The 22,542-nt window shown below is 42.0% G+C and overlaps 3 protein-coding genes across 4 annotated transcripts in view; 1 reads left to right on the top strand and 2 right to left on the bottom strand.

Annotated features, from left to right (window-relative positions):
• Positions 1-22,542, top strand: part of LOC113432072 (vomeronasal type-2 receptor 26-like) — a 492,433-nt gene that overhangs the window by 132,046 nt on the left and 337,845 nt on the right. The window lies entirely within an intron of this gene.
• LOC148131965 (uncharacterized) overlaps positions 1-22,542 on the bottom strand; it is a 114,046-nt gene that overhangs the window by 21,324 nt on the left and 70,180 nt on the right. The gene's annotated exons all lie outside the window — the stretch shown is intronic.
• Positions 9,925-22,480, bottom strand: LOC148131966 (uncharacterized). Of its 2 annotated transcripts, none has more exons than XM_087953804.1 (4): positions 22,227-22,480; positions 19,740-20,229; positions 15,371-15,497; positions 9,925-13,581 (listed from the first exon to the last, which is right to left on the bottom strand). In XM_087953804.1, the coding sequence occupies exons 2-4, from the start codon at positions 20,139-20,141 to the stop codon at positions 11,552-11,554; spliced, it is 2,559 nt and encodes an 852-aa protein (XP_087809930.1). In that variant the 5' UTR covers positions 20,142-20,229; positions 22,227-22,480; the 3' UTR covers positions 9,925-11,551. The 2 variants fall into 2 exon arrangements, with proteins under 2 accessions (XP_087809930.1, XP_087809929.1); XM_087953803.1 differs by having other exon boundaries at positions 22,074-22,470.

The raw sequence follows: 22,542 nt of genomic DNA, 5'->3' as shown, positions 1-22,542 counted from the left end.
GATTGGGCTCCCATCTGTCAGAAATGGTGTAGGGTCTCCTGCTTGGGTGGGAGGTTGGACTAGATGACCCATCAGATCCATTCAAATTCTGTTATTCTAAATCTTAAGAGTATTTGACAGCTTCACCATTATCATCATCATGACATTTTTGTAAAATTCAACTACTTATTCAGCACTATGGGACAATCCAGGACATTTCTTTCTTTTAAAGGGCATCTCATCAAATGCTTCAACAGAGATATCATATCCCTGTTGGTTGCTGGGGGGCTTAACTGCTCCAATGAAGCTGAGAGCTGTGCTGGCAGTAGTGCAAACCACCAGCAGGTCCAACCATGTCACAGAGGTTTTGGCCGAGGAGCAGAACTGAGTGCACCCAACAAGCCATGCAATGAATCATGGTGAAACACAACCAAACAAAGCCTATACCGACTTGTCATCCGGGTTAACAAGGGCTGCGTCTGGTGTTGGGGAACCTGGGCATCCATTGACAAGCCACGGACCCCATAGCTGAGCAGCCAGGGCATGGGCCTGCAGGGCCACTGGAAACTGAACAACCTAAGAAGCGGCAGAAATACACTATGTCAGAGAACCGCACTGTAATGAAATGCTACTACAAAGCAGAACCAGAAGAACGAGGCTACCAAAAAAGGATGTACAAATTATGGAAACAAGAATACCCAGGCTCAAGGATAACTGAAAAACAACGACGATTCATCATCAGGAACAAAGTGTTCAGTGAAGTCGAACTTGAAGAAATACAGAAAAATTGTGAAACGGGAACACAGCAGACTGCTGCAGTGGCAGAAAATACTCCAACAACACCCGGAGCCACTGAACAGCCTGAACTCGAAGAAAATGCAGATATTTTGCAAGAACAGGAACAGCAAGAGCCTGAAGTCATCATTGAAGCACCAGGAGTACTCAATGCCAGGCAGCAAGAACTGAAGGCTAAAATCTTGGCACATGCTGCATCAAATGCAGAAAAAAAAGGCTTCCAATGTTGAAAATTGTGCCCAGAAAACATTTGGCATCATTGATGATAGATGCGAATTATGCACTTGCAGCAGTCCAGATAACATCAATTAAACAAACAAATCAGCTTGCCTACAATACAGCAGTCATAGTAACAGAAGAACTGGGGATTCAACAGCCACAGCCCCCTAGAAAATCGAATGGAACATCGCAGTAGAAAATCAGGTTGGAGTTGAAAATCAAAAGCCTGCGAGCAGATGCAAGCAACTTGAAGAATTTTCAGGAGAAAAAGCTGAACAGCAAGATCAAGAAACATCTGATCAAAAAATATGGGCTCAGCACAAAAAAAAATTGATGAAGCATTGGAAATTGTGAAGCAGCAGATAACAGCAACAGCAAGAAAAATGGAAAGATATGAAGCCAGAGTCATCCAGTACAAACAAAATCAATTGTTCCAATCAAGCCAAAGACGGTTCTATCAGAGTCTGAATCAGACGGGAGATGCAAAAATTAAAAAACCTGAGAAATACCTGACCAGCCTGCACGAAAAAATGGCCGAACAATTCAATGAAATGCTGCAGACAGGAAACATCAGTGAATGATTAACAGTTGGGAAAACCTACTTGATACAGAAGGATCCAGCAAAAGGAGCAACATCTGCAAATTACAGTCCAATAACGTGTCTGCCAAGCATGTTCAAGCTGCTGACTGGCATCATAGCTGACAGGATCCAGGACTACCTAGAAGCAAATAACATCTTGCCAGTAGAGCAGAAAGGAAACAAACGAGAAAGCAGAGGCACAAAAGATCAGCTCCTGATCGACAAAATGATTGTAGAGAATTGGCAAAGCCGAAAAACAAAACTGCATATAACTTAGATTAACTACAGGAAAGCATTTGATTCACTACCGCACAACTGGATCATCAGGTGCCTGGATGTCATCAGAATATGCAAATGCATTGGCACTTTTACTGCAAATGCGATGAAGCACTGGAAAACAGAACTGTTTATTGGAAGTGAAAGCTGGTCAACATCAAAAGAGGGATTTTCCAGGGTGATTCTTTGTCGCCTCTGCTGTTGATCATCGCCATGACCCCCGTCAACAATTTTACAGCTAAAAATTCACATGGATGATCTGAAGTTATACGGAATCTGTACATGGATGATCTGAAGTTATACGGAAAATCAGAAATCGAAATCCAGTCACTACCAATACAGTTCGAATTTTCAGCACTGACATCAGCATAGAGTTTGGCCTGGACAAATGTGCCACAGTGGCATTGAAGAAAGGAAAAATCGTACAAAGTGATGGAATCGAAATGCCCAATGAACAAACCATCAAGTGCCACCAACCTGAAGCCTACAAATACTTGGGCATACTACGGTTGGACAATGTCAAGCACGGGCAAGTGAAAAATGTGGTCAGCAAAGAATACATACAAAAGGTCAGAAAAATTCTAAAAAGCAAACTGAATGGTGGTAACATCATCAAGGTTATAAATACCTGGGTCATACCCGTCATCAGATATACTGCTGGGATCGTAGGCAGAGCTAGACAGCCTGGATAGGAAAACGAGAAAACTGATGACCATACACTATGCGCTGCACCTGCATAGTGATGTTGACAGGCTGTATTTGCCCAGAAAAGCAGGCGGCAGAGGACTTTTGCAAATGAAGCAGACAGTCAAAGAAGAGAAGCATGCTCAGGCAGATTATGTGAAAGACAGTGTTGAACCAGCTTTGATGGAGGTCAACAACAGGAAGCTGCTAAAAGTGAGGCAAACCAAGAATCAATACAGGAAAACAGCGATGCAAACTTGGGTTGACAGCTGGTGTAACAAAGCACTGCATGGGCAGTTCCTTGAAAAGATCCAAGGAAAAGTAGATAAGGAAAAGACCTGGTTATGGCTGACCAACGGAACACTGAAGAAAGAGACAGAAGGCCTGATTCTTGCAGCCCAAAACAAGACATCAGAACAAATGCAATAAAGGTCAGAATAGAAAAATCTGCTGATGACCCCAAATGCATACTCTGCAAAGCAGATGAAACCATTGATCGCATATTGAGCTGTTGCAAGACAATTGCTCAGACTGACTACAAATGTCACAACACAGTCGCTCAGATAGTCCATTGGAATTTGTGTTGCAACTACCATCTGCCTGCAGCAAAGGTGGAATCATAAGCCTGAAAAAGTGGTCAAAATGAGCATGCAAAACTACTGTGGGACTTCCGAATACAGACTGACAAAGTTTTGGAACACAATACCCCGGATATCACAATTGTGGAGGGAAAAAAAGTGTAGATTGTCGACATTGCCATACCTGGTGACAGCAGAATCAACGATAAACAACTTGAAAAAATCACCAGATATCAAGACTTGAAAATGAACTGCAGAGACTCTGGCATAAACCAGTGCAGGTGGTTCCAGTGGTATTTGGCACACTGGGTGCTGTGCTTAAAGACCTAGGCAAGCACTTAAAAACAATTGGTGCTGACAAAATCACTATTGGTCAGCTGCAGAAGGCCACCTTACTGGGATCTGCTAGCATAATCTGCCGATACATCACGCAGTCCTAAACGCTTGGGAAGTGTTCCACTAATGATTTGTGATACGAAGCCCAGCATAGTTATCTCGTTTGCTGTGTACACTGTTGTTTTTTGTGTCAAATAATAACAACAACAACCCCTCTGAGGAGCTTTAGCTTGTCATGGTGGAGGGGCTTGCGTGTCCTAGTGATCATAAGGGCTATGCTGAATAGGTGCAACCATATCAGACAGGTCTTAGGTGAAGGGCCAGACAAAATTTGCTCCACAACTCATTTCAACGTGGTGAATACAGGAAAAACGAAATTTATGCCAGCTGAACTGTTGCCCAGATCAACAAGGGTTCCGTTGGATGCTATGGCTCCTGGGCATTCTACACAAAATGAGCTACAGGGCTCAGCTCCCTCTGCTAGGCAACCAGGGCATGGAGCTGACGAGCTACTGGAAGAAAAAGCGAAAAAACGAAAAACCTGGACCAGGGAAGAAAGTATCTTATTATGGAATCTGAGCCAGCAAAATGTGGATTTCAAAAACGAATGTATCAGATCTGGAAGGCAAATTGCATGGTCTGTGACATCAGTGATCAAAGGTTAATGGACCAACGACGTGTGATTCTGAGCCACAATTTTTCCACTGCAACAGGATTAAGAGAAATTGAAAAGAAAGCAACTAGTGGCCTGAGCATACCAACGAAGAATGATAATGTGAGTGAATTGCAGACTCAAGAATAAGCTGCAGAAGAAAGAGGGGGGAAAGTTGCTGAAATTGATGAAGGTAAAGAACAAGAAAAAAGTGAAGATCAAGAAGCAACCAGCAGATAAAGATAAATTAGCTGAGAAAATAAAGGATCAAATGGAAGATGCTGAAAGAATGCGCTGGCCAAAACTGAACCAAGTTAATCGGAAAGCACTAGCAAATGCACTGAAAAAAGTCAATGAAACTGCAAACCATCCTAACTGCTACATTAGCTGAAACAAATCAGCTGATGTACGCAGCAGCCTACATAACCACTAAAGAATTGGTTTTGAAAATACAAAAGAACCAAAGAGGCAAAAAGGGGAAGCCAAAGTGGAAAATTCGGTTGGAATTGAAAGTTAAGAAACTTCGTGGAGACTTGAGCAACCTGAAGAATCTAAGGCAAGGCCAGCTAAAAAAACAAGCAGATCAAAAGCAGCAGCAGATACGTTTGGAGACGGGGTTTTTTTTTTTTATACCGGGTTCCTGTTGCCTTGCGAAAAGATAAGAGATATGTAAGCTTGGCTTTCCCCTTCAACCGAAAAAGAAAACCAGGTGTTTCAAAGGGAATCCTTTATTGAAAGGGATTTTATCCCAACACTAAGCAAAGCAGAGTCTAAGATATTCCCAGGCATACAGTCATAGATAAAGGAAGTTAGAACCCCTTCCCTTATTTAGATGTGGATTTAATCAAACAAAGAACCAACATGTTAATTCTCCCTTCCCCTTCTCTGGGAACATATCTTAGAGTTCCCAGGAATGTCTTCCAGAACTGGAATTTTTATGGTCTCTTCTCATCTTGTTATCTCTTCAAGAGGTGGCAAGTTTCTAGACATCTGGCTCCACTCCTCCAGTTGTATATCATATGCAAGTTATAGAGAATCAATATAGGATTTAATATATTCAGGTTACATTAAAAAGGATTACTTGTACCAACTCCCCCCCCCTTCTTCTTCCATTGAAGAATGGCAGATACAGGGATCTGACAGATACGAAAATCAATCCAGTTTCAACAAAACTCACAGTTCACGAGCAAATCAGCACCAGTTTTATAAGAACCTGGAAAGGGAAGACGGTGTAATAACAAATGAAAAGCCTGATAAAGAAAAAACAGATTGAGTCCTCAGTGAGAGTGCCCAAAATGGAAGATGTGAAAATAAAAAAGGAAATGGTTCAAAGGCAGTCAAGAAGAATAAAGAACTGGAGTGCACCTGGACCAGATGAGGTGCATGGCTTTTGGCTGAAGGCACTAACGAGCTTACATGAAAGGTTGTCCAAATGAACCTAATTATAGAAATGCCTGAAAATGATGAATGGCTAATTCAGAAAGAAAAAGAAAAAGGAAATGATCCAGGAAATTACCGACCAATTACCGGCTTTCCAACAAGCTATAAGCTTCTTACTGGAATAATTGCAAATCAAATTTATGGATACTTGAAAAGGAAAGATCTGCTCTCAGTGGAACAGAAAGGGTGTTGCAAAAACTCAAGAGGAACAAAAGACCAGCTGCTGATTGACAAGCTAATTCTGAAGAATTCAAAGAAAAGCCGAACCAACCTGTTCATGGCTTGGATAGACTACAAGAAAGAGTTTGATTCAGTCCCCCACGTCTGGATTAAGAAATACCTAGAAATCTTTGGCATCAGCAGCAACATTCAAAAATTCATGGAAATTTCAATGAACCTCTGGAAAACGAAGCCTATGGCTAATGGAGAAGAACTGGGTGAAGTTGAAATTAAACGAGGCATCTTCCAGGGTGATTCCCTTTCACCCCTACTATTTATTCTGTCAATGCTACCACTGACAACCATTTTAAAGAAGGTGGATACGAACTTGCAAAGAAAGGATTGAAAATTTCGCATTTGTTGTACATGGATGATTTGAAGCTGTTTGGTAAAACAAAAAGTGAACTGAATTCACTAATTGAAAGCACAAAAGAATTTAGCCAGGAGATCGGCATGTACTTTGGAATTGACAAATGTGCAACAATGGCAATCCAAGCAGGCAAGGTCATAGAAGATGATGGAATAGAACTTGAAAATGAAGAAATGAAAATGAAAGAAATGAAAAAGAAATGAGGTAATGAAACCAAAAGAAAACTACAAGTACTTAGGGATTTTAGAAGCCTCTAATTTAATGCATAATAAAGTCAAGGAATCAACTTCAGCCAAGTACATTCGAAGAATTCGCAAGATTTTAAAGTCCAAATTGAGTGTTGGAAACATCATAAAAGCAATAAATACCTGGGCTATACCTGTGATTCGATACTCTGCAGGAATAATTGACTGGACCCAGATGGAGCTGGACAATTTGGACAGAAAAACAAGGAAGCTATGAATCACGCGTTGCACCCTAAAAGTGATGTTGATCGATTATACTGTATTTACCAAGAGCAGAGGGTGGTCGAGGTCTCCTACAAGTAAAGCAGACTGTAGAAGAAGAAAGACATGGCTGGAATGACTACATCCAGAAAAGTGAAGAGCCAATGATTAAGGAAGTACACAAAGGAGGCCTTTTGAAGACAACCAAGTCAAAAGCTGAATACAAAAAAGGAGTAATTGAGAAGCGAACTGAAAATTGGAGAAGCAAAGCTATGCATGGCCAATACTTGAAAAGTATTGAAGGCAAAGCTGACCAAAAGCTTACTAGGAACTGGTTAAAATCAGGAATGCTGAAAAAAGAAACTGAAGGCTTTATTTTGGCTGCTCAAGAAAAAAGCCTTAGCCACAAATTACATGAAGGCAAAAGATTCAATTTGTCACCACCGACAGCAAATGCTGCCTCTGTAATGAGAAAGATGAAACAGTTGACCATTTAATCAGTGGGTGCAGCAAAATTTCACAAACTGAACCATAACCACCATAACTGAGTTGCTAAAACCATTCACTGGAAACTGTGTCAAAAGTTTGGATTTGAGTATAGCACAGGTGTCAAACTCAAGGCCCGCAGGCCAAATGTGGCCCGCCACGTCATTTTATGTGGCCCGCGAGAGCTACAAAGTTCCGATTGTCTTTAAATAAAGCAAAAGAGAGCATTGACCACAAACTACATTTCCCAGAATGCATACCAATTATGTTACCAGCGAATTGTCGACATCCCGCCACTAGGTTGCAGTGTATCCGCATCAATGTTATTTTCTGCAAGTTGAATTATGTGGAATTACAAATGATCCCAAAATGTCCAGGAAGAGGAAAGTTGATGCAGATGGAAGGATGTTTCAAGAAAGATGGGAAGGTGAATACATGTTTGTGCTTCAAGGAGAGAAACCGGTATGTCTATTATGTTACAAGGCATTATTGGTTGTCAAAGAGTACAATCTACGTTGGCATTTTGAAACCAAACACGGAGCTAAGTATGCCAAAGTTAGCCTTTCAGAAAAATGACAGATTGTCGAAAAATTAAAAAGCAAACTACAATTGCAGCAGAATGTGTTCACTAAAGCCACAACCAAAAACACTGTGGCAGTGAAAGCTAGCTTCATCGTTGCAGAAGAAATCGCCCGAGCTTCAAAGTGTTTTTCAGAGGGCGTGTTGTTGAAACAGTGCATGCTGAAGGTCTGTGAACAGGTGTGCCCCGACCAGATACAGACTTTTAAAAATGTCACTTTATCAAGGAACACCATTGTGGACCGAGTTACAGAACTAGCAGGAAACCTGTCGACGCAGCTGGCCCAAGAGACACATAGCTACATAGCTTTTTCATTAGCTCTTGATGAAAGCACAGACAACACGGATACAGCGCATCTATCCATTTTTATTTGAGGCATGAAGTCGGACCTGTCACTGAGGAGCTGTTGGATGTAGCTGCCATGCATGGGACCACAACGGGACAGGACATTTTTGATATGGTGGAGAAGTCCATGAGTAAAAATGCATTGCCTTGGGAAAAGTTGGTGGGATTATCTACAGACGTTGCACCCGCAATGTGTGGAGGAAAAGTGGGCTTGGTTGGACTAATAAAAGACAAAATGCTAAAAAGTAATTGTCAGATGCCTCTGGTAACATATCATTGCATCATTCATCAAGAAACGTTGTGTGGGAAGGTGCTGGGGATGGATCATGTAGTGACCACAGTCATGAAAACTGTGAACTTCATTCAAGCGCGTGGCCTGAATCACCGTCAGTTCCAACTGTTCTTGCAGGAGATGGGCTCAGAGTATGGAGACGTGCTGTACCATACAGAAGTACGGTGGCTGAGTAGGAGTAAAGTCCTCAAACGATTTTTTGAACTTAGGGAAGATATTGCTCTTTTCATGCTAAGTAAAGGAAAATTCATGTCTGAACTGTCAGATCCCAACTGGCTGTGTGACTTTGCTGTTATGTGACATAACCGAGCATCTTGCCCAACTGAATCAGAAGCTGCAGGGACGTAGACAAGTCATTACGCAGATGTCCGACATGATCACGGCTTTCCAGTGTAAACTTGATCTGTGGATGTGCCAAGTCAAACAGGACAATCTTGCTCATTCCTATTTGTCAAAGCATTTCAGCCTCATTTCCTGGTGTTTTTTTATGTGCTCAGTTGGCTACCAAAGTGAGCCGATTAATAAATGAGTTTGATCGGCGCTTCTCTGACTTTAAGGCGCAACACTCAGACTTTGCCATCTTTGCCGATCCTTTCACCATCGACGTCTGCACTGCACCCCAGCACCTTCAGATGGAGTTAATCGAGCTTCAAAGTAATCGTAGCCTGAAAGCAAAGTTCAAGGATGTTGCAATCCAGGACTTTTACTGTAAAATACCCCCTGGTTCAATGCCACAGCTTCAACGTCATGCAGCCCGTATTCTGTCTATGTTTGGGAGCACCTATCTGTGCGAACAGATGTTTTCAATAATGAATCTAAACAAAAACAAGCATAGATCACGTATCACTGATGAGAACCTCCACGCTGTTCTATGGATTGCTTCAGCACAAGACCTAAAACCAGACATTGACACACTGGCTATGGAAAAATGGTGTCAAATATCCAGCCAGAAAATGCATAAGTAAGCATTTTTAAAAACCTAATTAATATATAATAAAATGTATTTCAATCAAGAAGAATAGTTAAACTGTGCAATTTAATGATTGTGCTGACATTTTGTTATTTTTAGAACATGATCAATGGATTATGATGGAGGAGAGGGGATCCACTCTGTGTGTTCCAGGACAGTCAGCATCTTCTCATGAACTTCACCTAAAAACTTGAGACAATATAGTTGTGAATTGAGACAACCCTGATTTTGTTATTTTGAGTTATTTACAAATACTTTATATGTGTAGTAATGCATTTAGTGTTTATAGGTTTATATGTTTATGCAGACAAATCTGCAAGGCTATAGGCAGCCATTTGTTTTTGTGAAATGCTACATCTGTCACATATGTTCTTAACACCTCACAATTGTTGGTTGTACTTATTCTGTTATTCTGCCCCTCCTAGCTGTGACAAAAAGGATTTGAACAAAGTTATTATCATAACTGATGTTGTATGATGTTTTTCTATTATTATTCACTTGGATAGATTGATCATTGATTGATGGAGTAATGTGGGTTTAACTTGACAAAGTAAATTTTTTATGTCATATTAACAGAGCTACTAGCAACCTTTTTTTTTACATTTATGCAAATGCATGTGTAATATTTGTGATTTGAATAAATAATAAATTCAGAGCTAATTAACATTTAGGAGTAGTTACATTTGATTACATTTATACTATCATAGAGTTACATGTGGCCCTTTGAGGGCAACTATTACGCTGACATGGCCCTCGGTGAAAATGAGTTTGACACCCCTGGAGTATAGTAACAACTACTGGGAACATCAAGTTGAGAAGCTTCTGGAGAATGAAAAAGTCAAGATCTTATGGGACTTCAGAATTCAGACTGACAGGCACTTAGCCCACAACATACCTGACATAACAATAGTTGAAAAGAAAAAGGGTTGGTTCATTGACATTGCAATACCTGGTGATGCACAAATTGAAGACAAGCAGCAAGAAAAAAATCACAAAGTACTGGGATTTACAAATGGAAGTTGAGCGACTTTGGAAAAAGAAATTGTGTGTTATCCCAATTGTAATTGGAGCCCTTGGAGCAATACCGAAAGGGCTACCTCGCTATTTGGAAATTCTGAATTTATCAGACTTGAATAACCTGATTCTACAAAAAACCACCCTACTTGGAACAGCTTATATCTTCCGACGCTACCTTAACAGTTCCTAGGTCTTTGGTTAGAACTCGAGCTGTTGAGCTACCAACCAGCCCCAAAGGTTGTGAATCTCACTAAAGATTAACCACAACAATAATAATAATAATAATAATAAATAGCAATAATTCCTTCTCCTTCAGGCATTTTTCTCTGGAGTCCTTTCAATCTTCTTTCATTCTTGTTTCACATTTTCTTTATCAGAGAAAATGTTTTGGATGTATATTTAGGATTTCTTTTGTTCCAACAAATGACAGCAAATAGCAACTGAGGTCTATTTCAGGAACTAAGCTACAAGGCCTATCTTGGACCACCTGGAACCTTAACATTGCAGGTTGGAAAAAAAATAATGTTATAAAAAATGTCATAATTACTGATTGGCTGAGAAGAACCAAATGGAGGAAGTTGTAAGAAGTGAAGCTCAGATCCAGGATTTTAATCAGAGATCTCTTCAGGGGATCAAAACAATATCCACATGTCATGATCCAAACCCTTCATCTCTTGCCTGCATCGTATTTAAAGAAAGACGGCTTGACATATGGGATTAGCCAATCAGAAATATTATTTGGCAATGATTATGATTCCTTTTCGAGTAACAATATGAAGTTGTTCTTTGTCACGGCCACTTTGCAGGTTCAGCTGTCACTACCTTTTTCACATTCCACTCATTTAGTTTCTCTCCTGAATGGAACATCTCTAGGATGTAAAATGATAGGCCTTATTAAAACAGGGTTTTTTTTAATCCGTTCCTAGGTATACTTTTTATACCAAATGGATATGGTCTTTCCACACATTTGGACATTTAAGTCCATGTAGCACATTTAAGTCCATGTAGCACATAAACGTATTTATGTATCTTTTCCTGTATTTTTTTTAAGGGAAAAAAAAGGTTGGTCCTGGTAATTCCATTTACTCCAGACATTCTTCCCACCACACGACATCTTATGAGAAATAAGTGCAACACTCTTTTAATTTATTTCCACACTTCGGGTGTTTTTATGGTTCTGCCATGTGGATTCCTTTAAGTCTGACAAGGCTACTGAACTTTACAGTCACCATATTTCTATTTTTCCCTTTATAAGATGAAAATACTTGGGTGATGAAAACTCCCAAATTACGGTTTCTCTCTTGTGTGGATTCTTTTATGTTTCATAAGGTGACTATTTCGACTAAAACTCTTTCCACAATCTGTGCACTTACAGGGTTTCTCTCCCGTGTGAATTTTTTTATGTCTCGTGAGGTGACTTTTGTGGCTGAAGCTCTTTCCACATTCTGTGCATTTGTACGGTTTCTCTCCCGTGTGAATTATTTTATGTATGATAAGGTTACTATTCTGACGGAAGTTCTTGCCGCACTCTGTGCATTCGTACGGTTTTTCTCCTGTGTGGATCCTTTTATGGCAAATGAAGACGCTGTTCTGACGGAAGCTCTTCCCACACTCCGTGCATTTATACGGTTTCTCCCCGGTGTGGATTCTCATATGCATCATAAGGTTTGCACTTGCACTGAACTTCTTTCCACACTTCAAGCAGGTATATGGTTTCTCTCCAGTATGGATTCTTTGATGGTACCTAAGGCCATTGTTATATGAAAAGCTCTTGCCACACTCTGTGCATTTGTACGGTTTCTCTCCTGTATGCATCCTTTTATGATAGGCAAGATGGCTACTCCTAGTGAATTGCTTTCCGCATTCCAGGCATTTATATGGTTTCTCCCCTGTGTGGATCCTTTTATGGCAAATAAAATAACTGCTGCAATTGAAACTCTTTCCACATTCCAAACACTTGTAAGGTTTTTCCCCGGTGTGCATTCTTCTGTGATATGTAAGATGTAAGGCAGTGGTAAAGCTCTTTCCACACTCCAGGCACTGATAGGGTTTCTCCCCTGTATGAATCCTTCTGTGTTTGACAAGATGACTGTTCTGACTGAAACTCTTTCCACACTCCAGGCATTTGTATGGTTTCTCCCCTGTGTGGATCTTTTTGTGGCGAATAAAATAACGGCTGCAATTGAAACTCTTTCCACATTCCAAACACTTAAACGATTTCTCTCCTGTGTGCATTTTCCGATGATATGTAAGATCCGAGCGTACACTGAATCTCTTTCCACAGTCCAGGCATTGATATGGTTTTTCCCCTGTATGAATTCTTTTATGTTTCAAAAGGCTACTGTTCTGACTGAAGTTCTTTCCACACTCAGTGCATTTGTATGGTTTTTCTCCGGTGTGGATCCTTTTATGGCAAACAAAGACACTGTTTTGACGGAAGCTCTTTCCGCATTCCATACATATGTATGGTTTCTCTCCCGTGTGGCTTCTTACGTGCATCACAAGGCTTGAACTCTCACTGAACTTCCTTCCACACTTCAGACACGTGTATGGCTTCTCCCCAGTATGAGTTCTTTTGTGTCTTGTTAGGTGACCACTCTGATTGAATCGTCTTCCACACACCAAGCATATATATGGTTTCTCCCCTGTGTGGATCCTTTCGTGTATGTTGAGTTTACATCTCTGTGTGAAGGTCTTTCCACAGACCAGGCACACATACGGTTTTTCCCCTGTGTGGCTCCTTTCATGGATAGTAAATTTACATCTCTGTGTAAAGGCCTTTCCGCACTGCAAACATTTATAGGGTTTCTCCTTTGGGGGAGTTTCTGAGGGTAAAATAAGCAACTGTTTCTTAGTGAAGCCCTCTTCGTACTCACACTGTTTTCCACCGTTATCGGAAATATGATGACTGCTCAAATTGAAACTTTCCTCACAATCTGCAGGTGCATATGGTGTGTCCTTGAGATACGACTGGTGATGTAAATTAATGGAAGAGGTATAATTGACACTCTTCCCATCGTTTTGATATTCGTGTTGTTCCTCTTCAGTCTGGTATTTACGGAAATCAACCTTCTTGTTGCCTCTCTCATCACATCCACTATATTTTCCTTTATCTTTTCGTTGTTGAACTAGCTGAGTTGTGAAGTCATGGAATGCATTATATTCAAAAGAAGGAGAACTCTTCCTTCCATTCATTATGCAGGTTTTCTTACTCCTTCGTGATGCCCCTTGATTACCAAGCATGCCTTCTTCAGACTTGATCATTTGCAATAGTGTTACCCTGGTCTCCTTATAATTATTTTGCTTCTGCCTGTAACCTGGTTTGAAAAAGAAAGGGGAAAAAAGTTAATCACTATATTCACAATAAGGAAAAAAAGCTGCACCTGTTATTTCTGTATATCTAAGATTTTACTGAATTTCTCTTTGTATGCCTGTAAGGAACCACATTTCTATTTTATTTTTAGTAATGCCTCTGCAACTGTTCCCTCTTAATTTTATGAGGTATTTGTTGTTGTTTTTTATGAAAAAAAATCTAATCTTTATCCAAAGACTGAATGATCAGAAGGGGCCATTAAGAATTAAATGGATGAAGGAATTGTGGACCTCTTCAATTGATGCCTTGACGTTTATTATTATATTTGGAAATGCCCTATGCTGTACAGATTGTCCACTGGACTCCGTTCTTCTAAAGCAAGGGACACTTTCAAGGGGATTGTAGAATTGCCTCGGCTTCAGCAGCCCCTGATCTATCTCCCTCCCATATCTGTGTTCTTTTGGTCACCCTGTAAAGCATGGCCAAGAGGAAGTCAATGCGGTATTCGACTACCATCATCCCCCGTGGACCTTCTTTCCTTTCCTCCTCTGTGCAATTATTATCTTCTTCTTCCCTGGCATCCATCATAGCTCCCTTCTGCTGGGATCCCTGCCACTGCCTGGCTTCAAGCAACAGAATCTACGTGCTCTACCACCGCTGGGCTCATCCACACCCCTCACCACCACCTACTGATATATATATATATATATGAATGATTGTCCCAAATATGTTTTTTCAAGAGGCAACTGGACTTTCCTTTTTTTCTTTGAAGATGTTTCTTTTCTCATCCAAGAAGCTTCTTCAGCTCTGACTGGTTGGTGGGGAATGGAAAGATTTATACTCCTTGCAGACAACTGTTGAAAGGACCGTTCCAAGAAGGCTCCACACCCATTTGCCCTAGTCAGGTGACCCTGAGGACACAGAAAAACCTACAGGTGGCTTCAACGACTCTAAAAGAATGCAAATGACCAGTGATTTGAATCCTTCCATTCCCCACCATCCTGGCAGAGCTGAAGAAGCTTCTTGGATGAGAAGAGAAACATCTTCAAAGAAAGAGACAAGAAAGTCCAGTTGCCTCCTGAAAAAGCATCTTTATGTTAGGCAGCAGTTGGTGTGACATTTGTCTAGTCCAGTGGCAACTGAATTTAAACTGATGCAGCTTCTTGAAATCTTCCCAGGTTTCCCAATAGCATCTTTTTAAAAAAGCTGCCGAAAAAACAATATTGGACTGAAGTACTCAGAGAAATAGCACTTTTTCTCAGCCCTACAGGGAATTTATACATGATTTACTCAGAGCCAAAGGACGGCCCTTTGACCAAACAGCTAGTATGAGAACTGCCATTGGTTATTAAAAATGGGTCGTTATGAGGAACAGAAGTCAGACAGATATAGGTCACATTCTTCCTGTGGTTATTCTAGCTAGGTGCTAGTATCTCCCAGAGTAAAAAAAAAAAAAAGATTTATTAAGAGTAGCCATGTTGGCGTTAGCGAGGTGGGCTGACACTAAAATACATCATTCATTTCCCCCTTGACTCTGATCTTCCTCCCACCCCTTGGATGTATATTCTCCAATGGGATACATCCATAAGCAAGAGTCATCAATTATGCTCTCCAGTAATATTCTTGCACGCCGACAACTTTGGGCAGCCAAGGTGATTATCTGAGGCATTTAAGGAATGCACTGCTTTCCCCCACTCCCTTTCTGCTGGCAACTAGAAAGACCAAAGGAGTATTTTTTTAGTTGACAAAGACTTTCCACAATTAACTGAGCCCAAAGCAAAACAGGTCCTTACCCAGAGCGGCCACATTCCTAAAATTCTCCAGCATGACTTCCTTGTGCAAGGCTCTCTGGCTGGGATTAAGCAGCGCCCACTCCTCCTCCGTGAAATATACAGCCACCTCCTCAAAGGACACCGAACCCTGGAATTCATTTTTTTTGGTAAAGTTTTTTTTATTTTTTTAAACATAAATCAACATCATTTCATGGACAATGTAGGGTCTGAGTATCATTTGTTTTGGTACAAAAATAATATTGATACAGAGGGACTTCGGTTTGTCGGCTTCGCGGCGGCAGGGATTTGCGAAGCTGCGCGATCCCTACCGCGCTAGCCGTTTTTGGGGCTCCGACCCACACGGGTGCGGAGCTAGAGCTGCCCTGCAGGGGCAGCTGAAGAGTAGGGGATCCGGAGAAGGGACTGGGGGTGTTGCAGACCCCCTCCTGGCCGGCAGAACCCCCTTTTCCCAGGACGGTGCAGCGGCGGTCCGTAATGGCCGCCACAAAGAAGCTGGCAGCCGGGTAAGAATGCGCAGGAGGAAGTGGAGAAAGTGATTGAGAGGAGAAAGTTTTTCTTGGCTCCTAGGACTCTAAGACATATTTAATAAAATTCCTGAAAAGTATGACTTTCTGAATAATACCTGCCAGAAGAGGAAAAAGCGGCTGCTTGAAGGTGCTGAAAGGATAGCTTTCCCTCTTTTCCCTACGGAATAAATAACTGGATATTAAGAAACCTATTTTTAGGTGGAAATTGGTTTTAAGCGATGAGTGGGAAAGAGAGAGGATTAAAAAGAAAATATTTGTATGCTAAGATTTTGTTGGAGCAGATGCCTTAAGGATTTGAAGACTAGAATATATTGTAATAAGATTTTAAACAGATTTGGACTTTCTTTCTCTTTGATTGATATTACCCCAGAAGGAGAAAGTGAGAACTCTGCCTTGGTTTGGACTGATTGATAACTTTGGGACTGTTTTATCTTTTTTATTTTCTTTTGAATATTCTGGTTGTTGTAAGAAGAAAGGAGAAAAGAAAAGAAAAGATTTATAATGGCTCTTTCTGTTGAGGAACTAAGAAAAGAATATGAACAAGCAAAAAAAAATGGTAAAGATGGTGTGGAAGAAGCTTTCCTTTTCTTAGAAATGGCGCTTACTAATTATCAACAAAAATTACAACAGATGAAGACAGCAGAGGAACAAGAAAGAAAGGAAGGAGCCATCTTTAATGAATCTCAGAATTTGATCCAGAAAAAAGGAAGAGAGAAAGAAAAGAAAAGAAGAGAAAAGAAGAAAATTAAAGGACTTAAGGACTTAAGATCTAAAAAAACATTTAAGAAAGGGAAAAATAAAGTGCAAAACCAATATGATGATTGTAAACAAAGGGAAAAGAAATACGACAGAGAAGGGAAGCCGGTAAGGCAGAGGCTAGAAGAAGGGCGGGTAGAAAGGTTTGTTGGGAGAAGAAAGAAAGGGAAAAGGTGGAGAAAAGCTACAATGTTTTGAAATTAAATGGAAAAAAGGAATTTTTATGGATAATGGATAAAGTATAATTTTTTTTAAAAAAAAAGATTTTGCAAGGTACATAAGATGAGATGGTAGTATTGCAATGGTTTAAGAGTTGATAAGAGATTAAAATGTTAAAATGTTTAAAAATGATTGGCTTTAAAACTTAATAGGAGAGATTTAGAATATTGTTTTACCGTATTTGCCGGCGTATAAGACGACTTTTTTGCCCTGAAAAGATGACTCCAATTGGGGGGTCGTCTTATATGCCGGGTCGTCTTATACGCCGGCAAATAGTAATTGGGAAGCACTGCGGCTGCCCGCGGCTGAGGCACTTTGCGCACCGTGGAAGCGAATCCCGTGAAGCCGAAAGGAGCAGCCAGCCTTTTCCCAGCTCCCAAGGAAGCGAGGCTCGCACCGCCCGAGCTCCGCTGAGGTATCCGGCTGGGGCTGTCAGGAGTTGTTACCGCTGGCGCGGCTCCGCGCGGCTCCAGTCCCGCGTTGCCTCGGGAAGGGAAAGGCAAAAGCCGCGGCTCTTCCTTTTTGCCTTTCCCTTCCGAGGCAACGCAGGACTGGAGCACAGCGAGCCGCGCCAGCGTAACAACTCCTGACAGCCAGCCGGATACCTCAGCGGAGCCGGGCGCGAGCTCTGCTTCCTGGGAGCTGGGAGAAGGCTGGCTGCTCCTTCGGCTTCACGGGATCGTTCCAGGTAGACAAAAGTGCCTAAAAAAAAAAAAGTGCAAAAGTGGAAGGCATGCGGAAGAGGGGCGAGTATATAACAAACTATATTTTGAGTGGAAATGTTGGGGGTCGTCTTATACGCCGGGTCGTCTTATACGCCGGCATATACGGTAATTAAAGAGTTTAATAAAATTATGGTATTGATGTTATTATAAAATTTTTATTATAGTATTTCTTTTTAATATTTGGATTTATTGTCTAATTATGCACTTAATTGTGTTGGATGTATTAGTTAGATAGAATGTACCAAGCAAAATCTGATTGGGTATTAGATATTATTTTAAAGATTAATTTGATTAACTTAGGGGGAGATAGAAAGGCATCATACTCTGATTAATGATTTCAGGAGAAACTGATTTTCTTTTTTTTCATAAGGGATGAGACAAAGGGATGATAAAAAATGGACAAAAGATGCAAATATAATGATTTAAACTAAGATGATTAATTAAGGTAGAATTAAGAAGTGTGAAATATGTGGAGAAGTTAATATAGAAGGCTTAGAATGGTAAATAAAATAAGTAATGATATGTAAGATGAGCATGAATATAATTGAAGTCCATGAAGAGAGAGATACCTGGGTCCAAGTTACTTTCCAAAAAGATTTTTTTTATGTTTTGTGTGTTGTGTGTATATGTCTTTTTGGGGGAGAATTGGTAAAAACTTGTAGAAATATAGAATGAGAATAATGGTAACTAAGTCAGAAAGAATCAGATGAAATAATAATAATGATATTGAATAAGAGTAAAGAGAAGTAAAGAGAAATTGAATAAGAGGTTTTGGTATATTATATGGAAATGGTTTAAAACAGAATCATAATTTATCTGACTTGTTAAAATTACAATGGAAAAAGGTTTAAACATGTAATGAATAATGATAATTTGTGTGTTTTAAAAATTAATAAAACTTGTTTTAAAAAAAATAATAATAATATTGATACAGATGAAAATTATCACATTCCAGGAGGGTGAAAATGGCCTCAAACGGGCCGAAGATCAGCTGGGAGGCACATGCATGTGCAGTACAGGTAAGTTTGGCTGGGCTCTCGTCCCCGCACAAATGGCTCTGCGTGACACCTGTGTTCTATGCCTTCAAAGCTGGACCATTTTAGGGAAAATGCAAATCCACTTGGGATTCTCTTCCCTTCTGAGGAATAATCTGGATGGGGAAGCACCACTCTGGAGATGAAATGGAGGGAAACCAAAGCTTCTTCTATTGCTACAAAGTGCATTTGAGGCAGACAGGCAGTGGCCTGCAACCTTAAACACTCAAAGAGCCATCTGGACCCGTTTCCCATAGAAAATTGTTGTGACTGGAAGGATTGACCCTGCTGGGAGTTTTGACTCTGATGCCTCTGAAGATGGAAGGTTTGAGCCTGCTGTGAATGTGGAGTCTGAATTATCAGAGGACACAGATGTGAGCCAGGAGAATGAGAGACTGTCGGAGAGACAGTCCTCTCCAGAACCTTCGACTTCGTTCATGCCAGCAGCTGATCCACAAAATGAGCCAGAGGCTTCTAGCGAGGAGGAAACTGACGGATGTTGGCTTGACGCTAGAACTAGGAGAAGATTGAAATGTCAATCACAATCTGAAAGGAGGCGTCAAGCCAGACATTGATTAGAGAGACTGACACGCCCATCCAGGGGATTTAAGGAGGCGTGCTGACTCTCAATCTTTGCTTGGAGCAAAGTGCTTTGTGGATTCGAAAGGATACGTTTGAAGCAGCCGTTGTGATTTATGGACAATTCTGAACTGCCAGACAGATTCCGGGAAGACTGCCAAGGACTGGAAAACAGTACAGTTAACTCTTTTGAGTCTGGTTTTGTTTTTGTTTGAATATTTTGAACTCTGGAACTTTGTATTCTCACCTGTGGGAGCCTCAAAACCTGGGTGGGCGTGGCCAACTCAACATCACTCCCACCCAGTCACATGACCCCTCCCTGGCCACGCCTCCCCGGGTTTTGTGGCTCGCGGTGTTTTCTGTGGGAAATGGGTCTCTTTCTCTCTCCCTCTCATTTCTGTTTTTTGTGTTTTACTTTCTCAGGCCAGGGAAGGAGTGACTGGGAGGGGAGAGCAGAGGGTTGCTGACACCCTGGCCAGTGAAAGGAAATTATCGCCCGAGAGGATCCTCCCAAGATTGATTCTCTCACCTGCTGCCTCTGCTCCTCAGCCTGGCTGAAGTGGAAGCCTTCGGCCAGGGCTACCGCCTGGGAGTAGCTCTCCATCCCGCACTCCCTCTGCCAGCCCGCCATCTCCGGGGGCAGTAAGGCCAAGAACTGCTCCACAATCACCCGGTCCACCACCTGAGCTCGGCTGCTCTTCTTGGGCTTCAGCCATCGATGGCAAAGCTGCTGCAGAAGGCTGCAAACTTCCCGGGATCCCGCGGACTCCAGGTAGCAAAAGCGGCGGAAACGCTCGACCTCTGAGCTGAGGGGCTCCTCAGGGAGGGTCTCCTGCCTGGCTCCGGGCCAGACCCCCCCTCTCTCCTCCGGCTCAGTGGCAGGAGGGCTTGGAACTCCTCTCCACTCTCTGCCTGACTTTGGCATGTCCATCTTGAGGGCTTCTTCCCATGGCGTCTATTCTGCTCCTCTCCTTCCTGGCCGCATGTAGCGAAGAGCCTCCAGACACTGAACCTCTTTCCTGTGGACAAGCCAGAGATAGTCAACCTGCAGAGAAAGAGTTTGCACCTGTCCTTCTAAAACACTGGAAGAACAATTTAAAGCAAGGGGTCTTCAAACTTGGCAAGTTTAAGACTTGTGGACTTCAACTCCTAGAATTCCTGAGCTAACAATGACTGGGAGTTGAAGTCTACAAGCCTTAAAGCTGTCAACTTGGAAGACCCTTGGTTTAAAGGAAAGGCTGAGCCAACAAGAAATCCATCCACCCATTCATCAGAATAGAAAGCCAGAAGGGACCTTAGAGGACATCTAGTCCAATCCCTTGCTCAAGCAGGAGACCCTTCCAGACAGGTGGCTGTCCAGTCTTTTCTTCCTCCAGCGATGGTGGCGCAGGCTACTTCTGGTGTAGGGCAGGGTCTTCAAACTTGACAGCTTTAAGATGTGTGGACTTCAACCCCCAGAATTCCTCCTCCAGTCATATTAGCTCAGGAATTCTGGGAGTTGGAAGTCCACAAGTCTTAAACTTGCCAAGTCGGAAGACCCTTGGCGTAGGGTCTCCTGCTTGGGCAGAGGCTTGGACTAGATGACCTACTACGAGGTCCCTTCCAACCCTGTTAATCTGCTGCCTGCCAGCATTTTGGCAGTTCCAATCTCCCCAGGTTCAAGGTCTACTCAGCCTTCCAAGGACCTTGGAGTACTCATCTCTAAGGATCTAAGTGCTACAGCCCAGTGTAACTACATAGCCAAAAAGGCATTAAGAGTTGTTAACCTAATCCTACATAGCTTTTTCTCTGGTAATATCACACTACTAACTAGAGCATACAAAACTTTTGCTAGACCAATACTTGAATACAGCTCATCAGTCTGGAACCCACATTACGCATCTGATATTAATACAGTTGAGAAATTCCAGAAATATTTCACAAGAAGAGTTCTCCACTCCTCTACTCATTGCAAAATACCTTATGCCACCAAGCTCGAAATTCTAGACCTAGAAAACCTAGATCTACACCGCCTTCGGTCTGATCTAAGTATAGTACATACAATCACACATTGCAATGTCCTACCTGTCAATGAATATGTCAGCTTCAATCGTAACAATACAAGAGCACACAATAGATACAAACTCAAGGTTAATCGCACCAAACTTGACTGCAGGAAATACGACTTCAGCAACAGAGTGGTCAATGTCTGGAATACTCTACCTGACTCTGGTTTCTTCCCCAAATCCCAAAAACTTTAACCTTAGACTGTCTACTATTGACCTCACCCCTTTCCTAAGAGGTCTGTAGGGGGCGTGCATAAGCGCACCAATGTGCCTAACATTTTATTTTTTATTTTATTTGGTTTGTCAATTGCTTACAAGATAATAGGTATAAGTAAAAACATAGTTATGAATACATGGATTAATATAAGAAAAATAAAAGAAACAATAGGACAGGGACGGTAGGCACGTTGGTGCGCTTATGTGCCAACAACAAGTGATGCTTATGCATCACTGTCCTACTGTTTCTTTTTATTTTTCTTATATGTATCCATTTCATGTATTCATAACTATGTTTATCCTTATACCTGTTATAATCGCTTGACAAAATAAAATAAAATAAATAAATAAATTAGTCTAATAAAGGAGGCTGTGAGTTCGATCCTTGGTAGAGGCTTATATTTGGAATAGACTCTCCTGCTTGAGCAGGGGGTTGGACTAGATGACCTTCAAGGTCCCTTCCAACTCTGTTATTCTATGAAATCGATGCTATTATAGCCTACATTGCTAAGCCGCCCTCCCCCCGCCCCCCGGACCATGATAAACCCAAATGCAACCCAAGGCAACGCGTCGCATCCCCTTTGGCTCCTCGGTCCTCTTACAGAGGTCAATCCTATCGGCTGACCCGCTTTTAAAGCGCCCCCCGAGATCGCGGCATCCGCGGGTGGGTGGGTGGGGGGTCTCCGTGGGAAAGAAAGAGCGGCGTGGCTGAACCGGCCAAGGGAGTATGGGTGGGTGGGGGGCTTCCCACCCACCCTTTTTGGAGACGCCGCCGCACCCCGCTGGGGAAGGAAGGCAGCCTTTCGGACACGCGGGTTCGCGCTTCCCCACGGTCCAAGTCGCTCCCGGCTCTTCTGTTTAAGGAACAAATCCCCGCCCTCGCCGCCTCAGGGACTGAGGGAGTGTGTGGGGGGGCGGGGGAGAGTGAGAGGAAGGTCTCGGAATGCGGGGCGAGAGAGCGCTTCTTCCTAGAGAGGCGAGACTCCGGCAGCCTCCCGCTCTCCCCACTTTTTTTTTTTTTTTTTTTATGGCGGCCGTCTACCCACTCGCCTTCCGCCTCTTTCCAGCAGT

The sequence above is a fragment of the Notechis scutatus genome, chromosome 2 (assembly GCF_049901735.1).
Source record: "Notechis scutatus isolate UNSWTSFEM ecotype Mainland chromosome 2, rNotScu1.2, whole genome shotgun sequence".
NCBI lineage: Eukaryota > Metazoa > Chordata > Lepidosauria > Squamata > Elapidae > Notechis > Notechis scutatus.
This window is presented reverse-complemented; position numbering and strand designations above follow the sequence as displayed.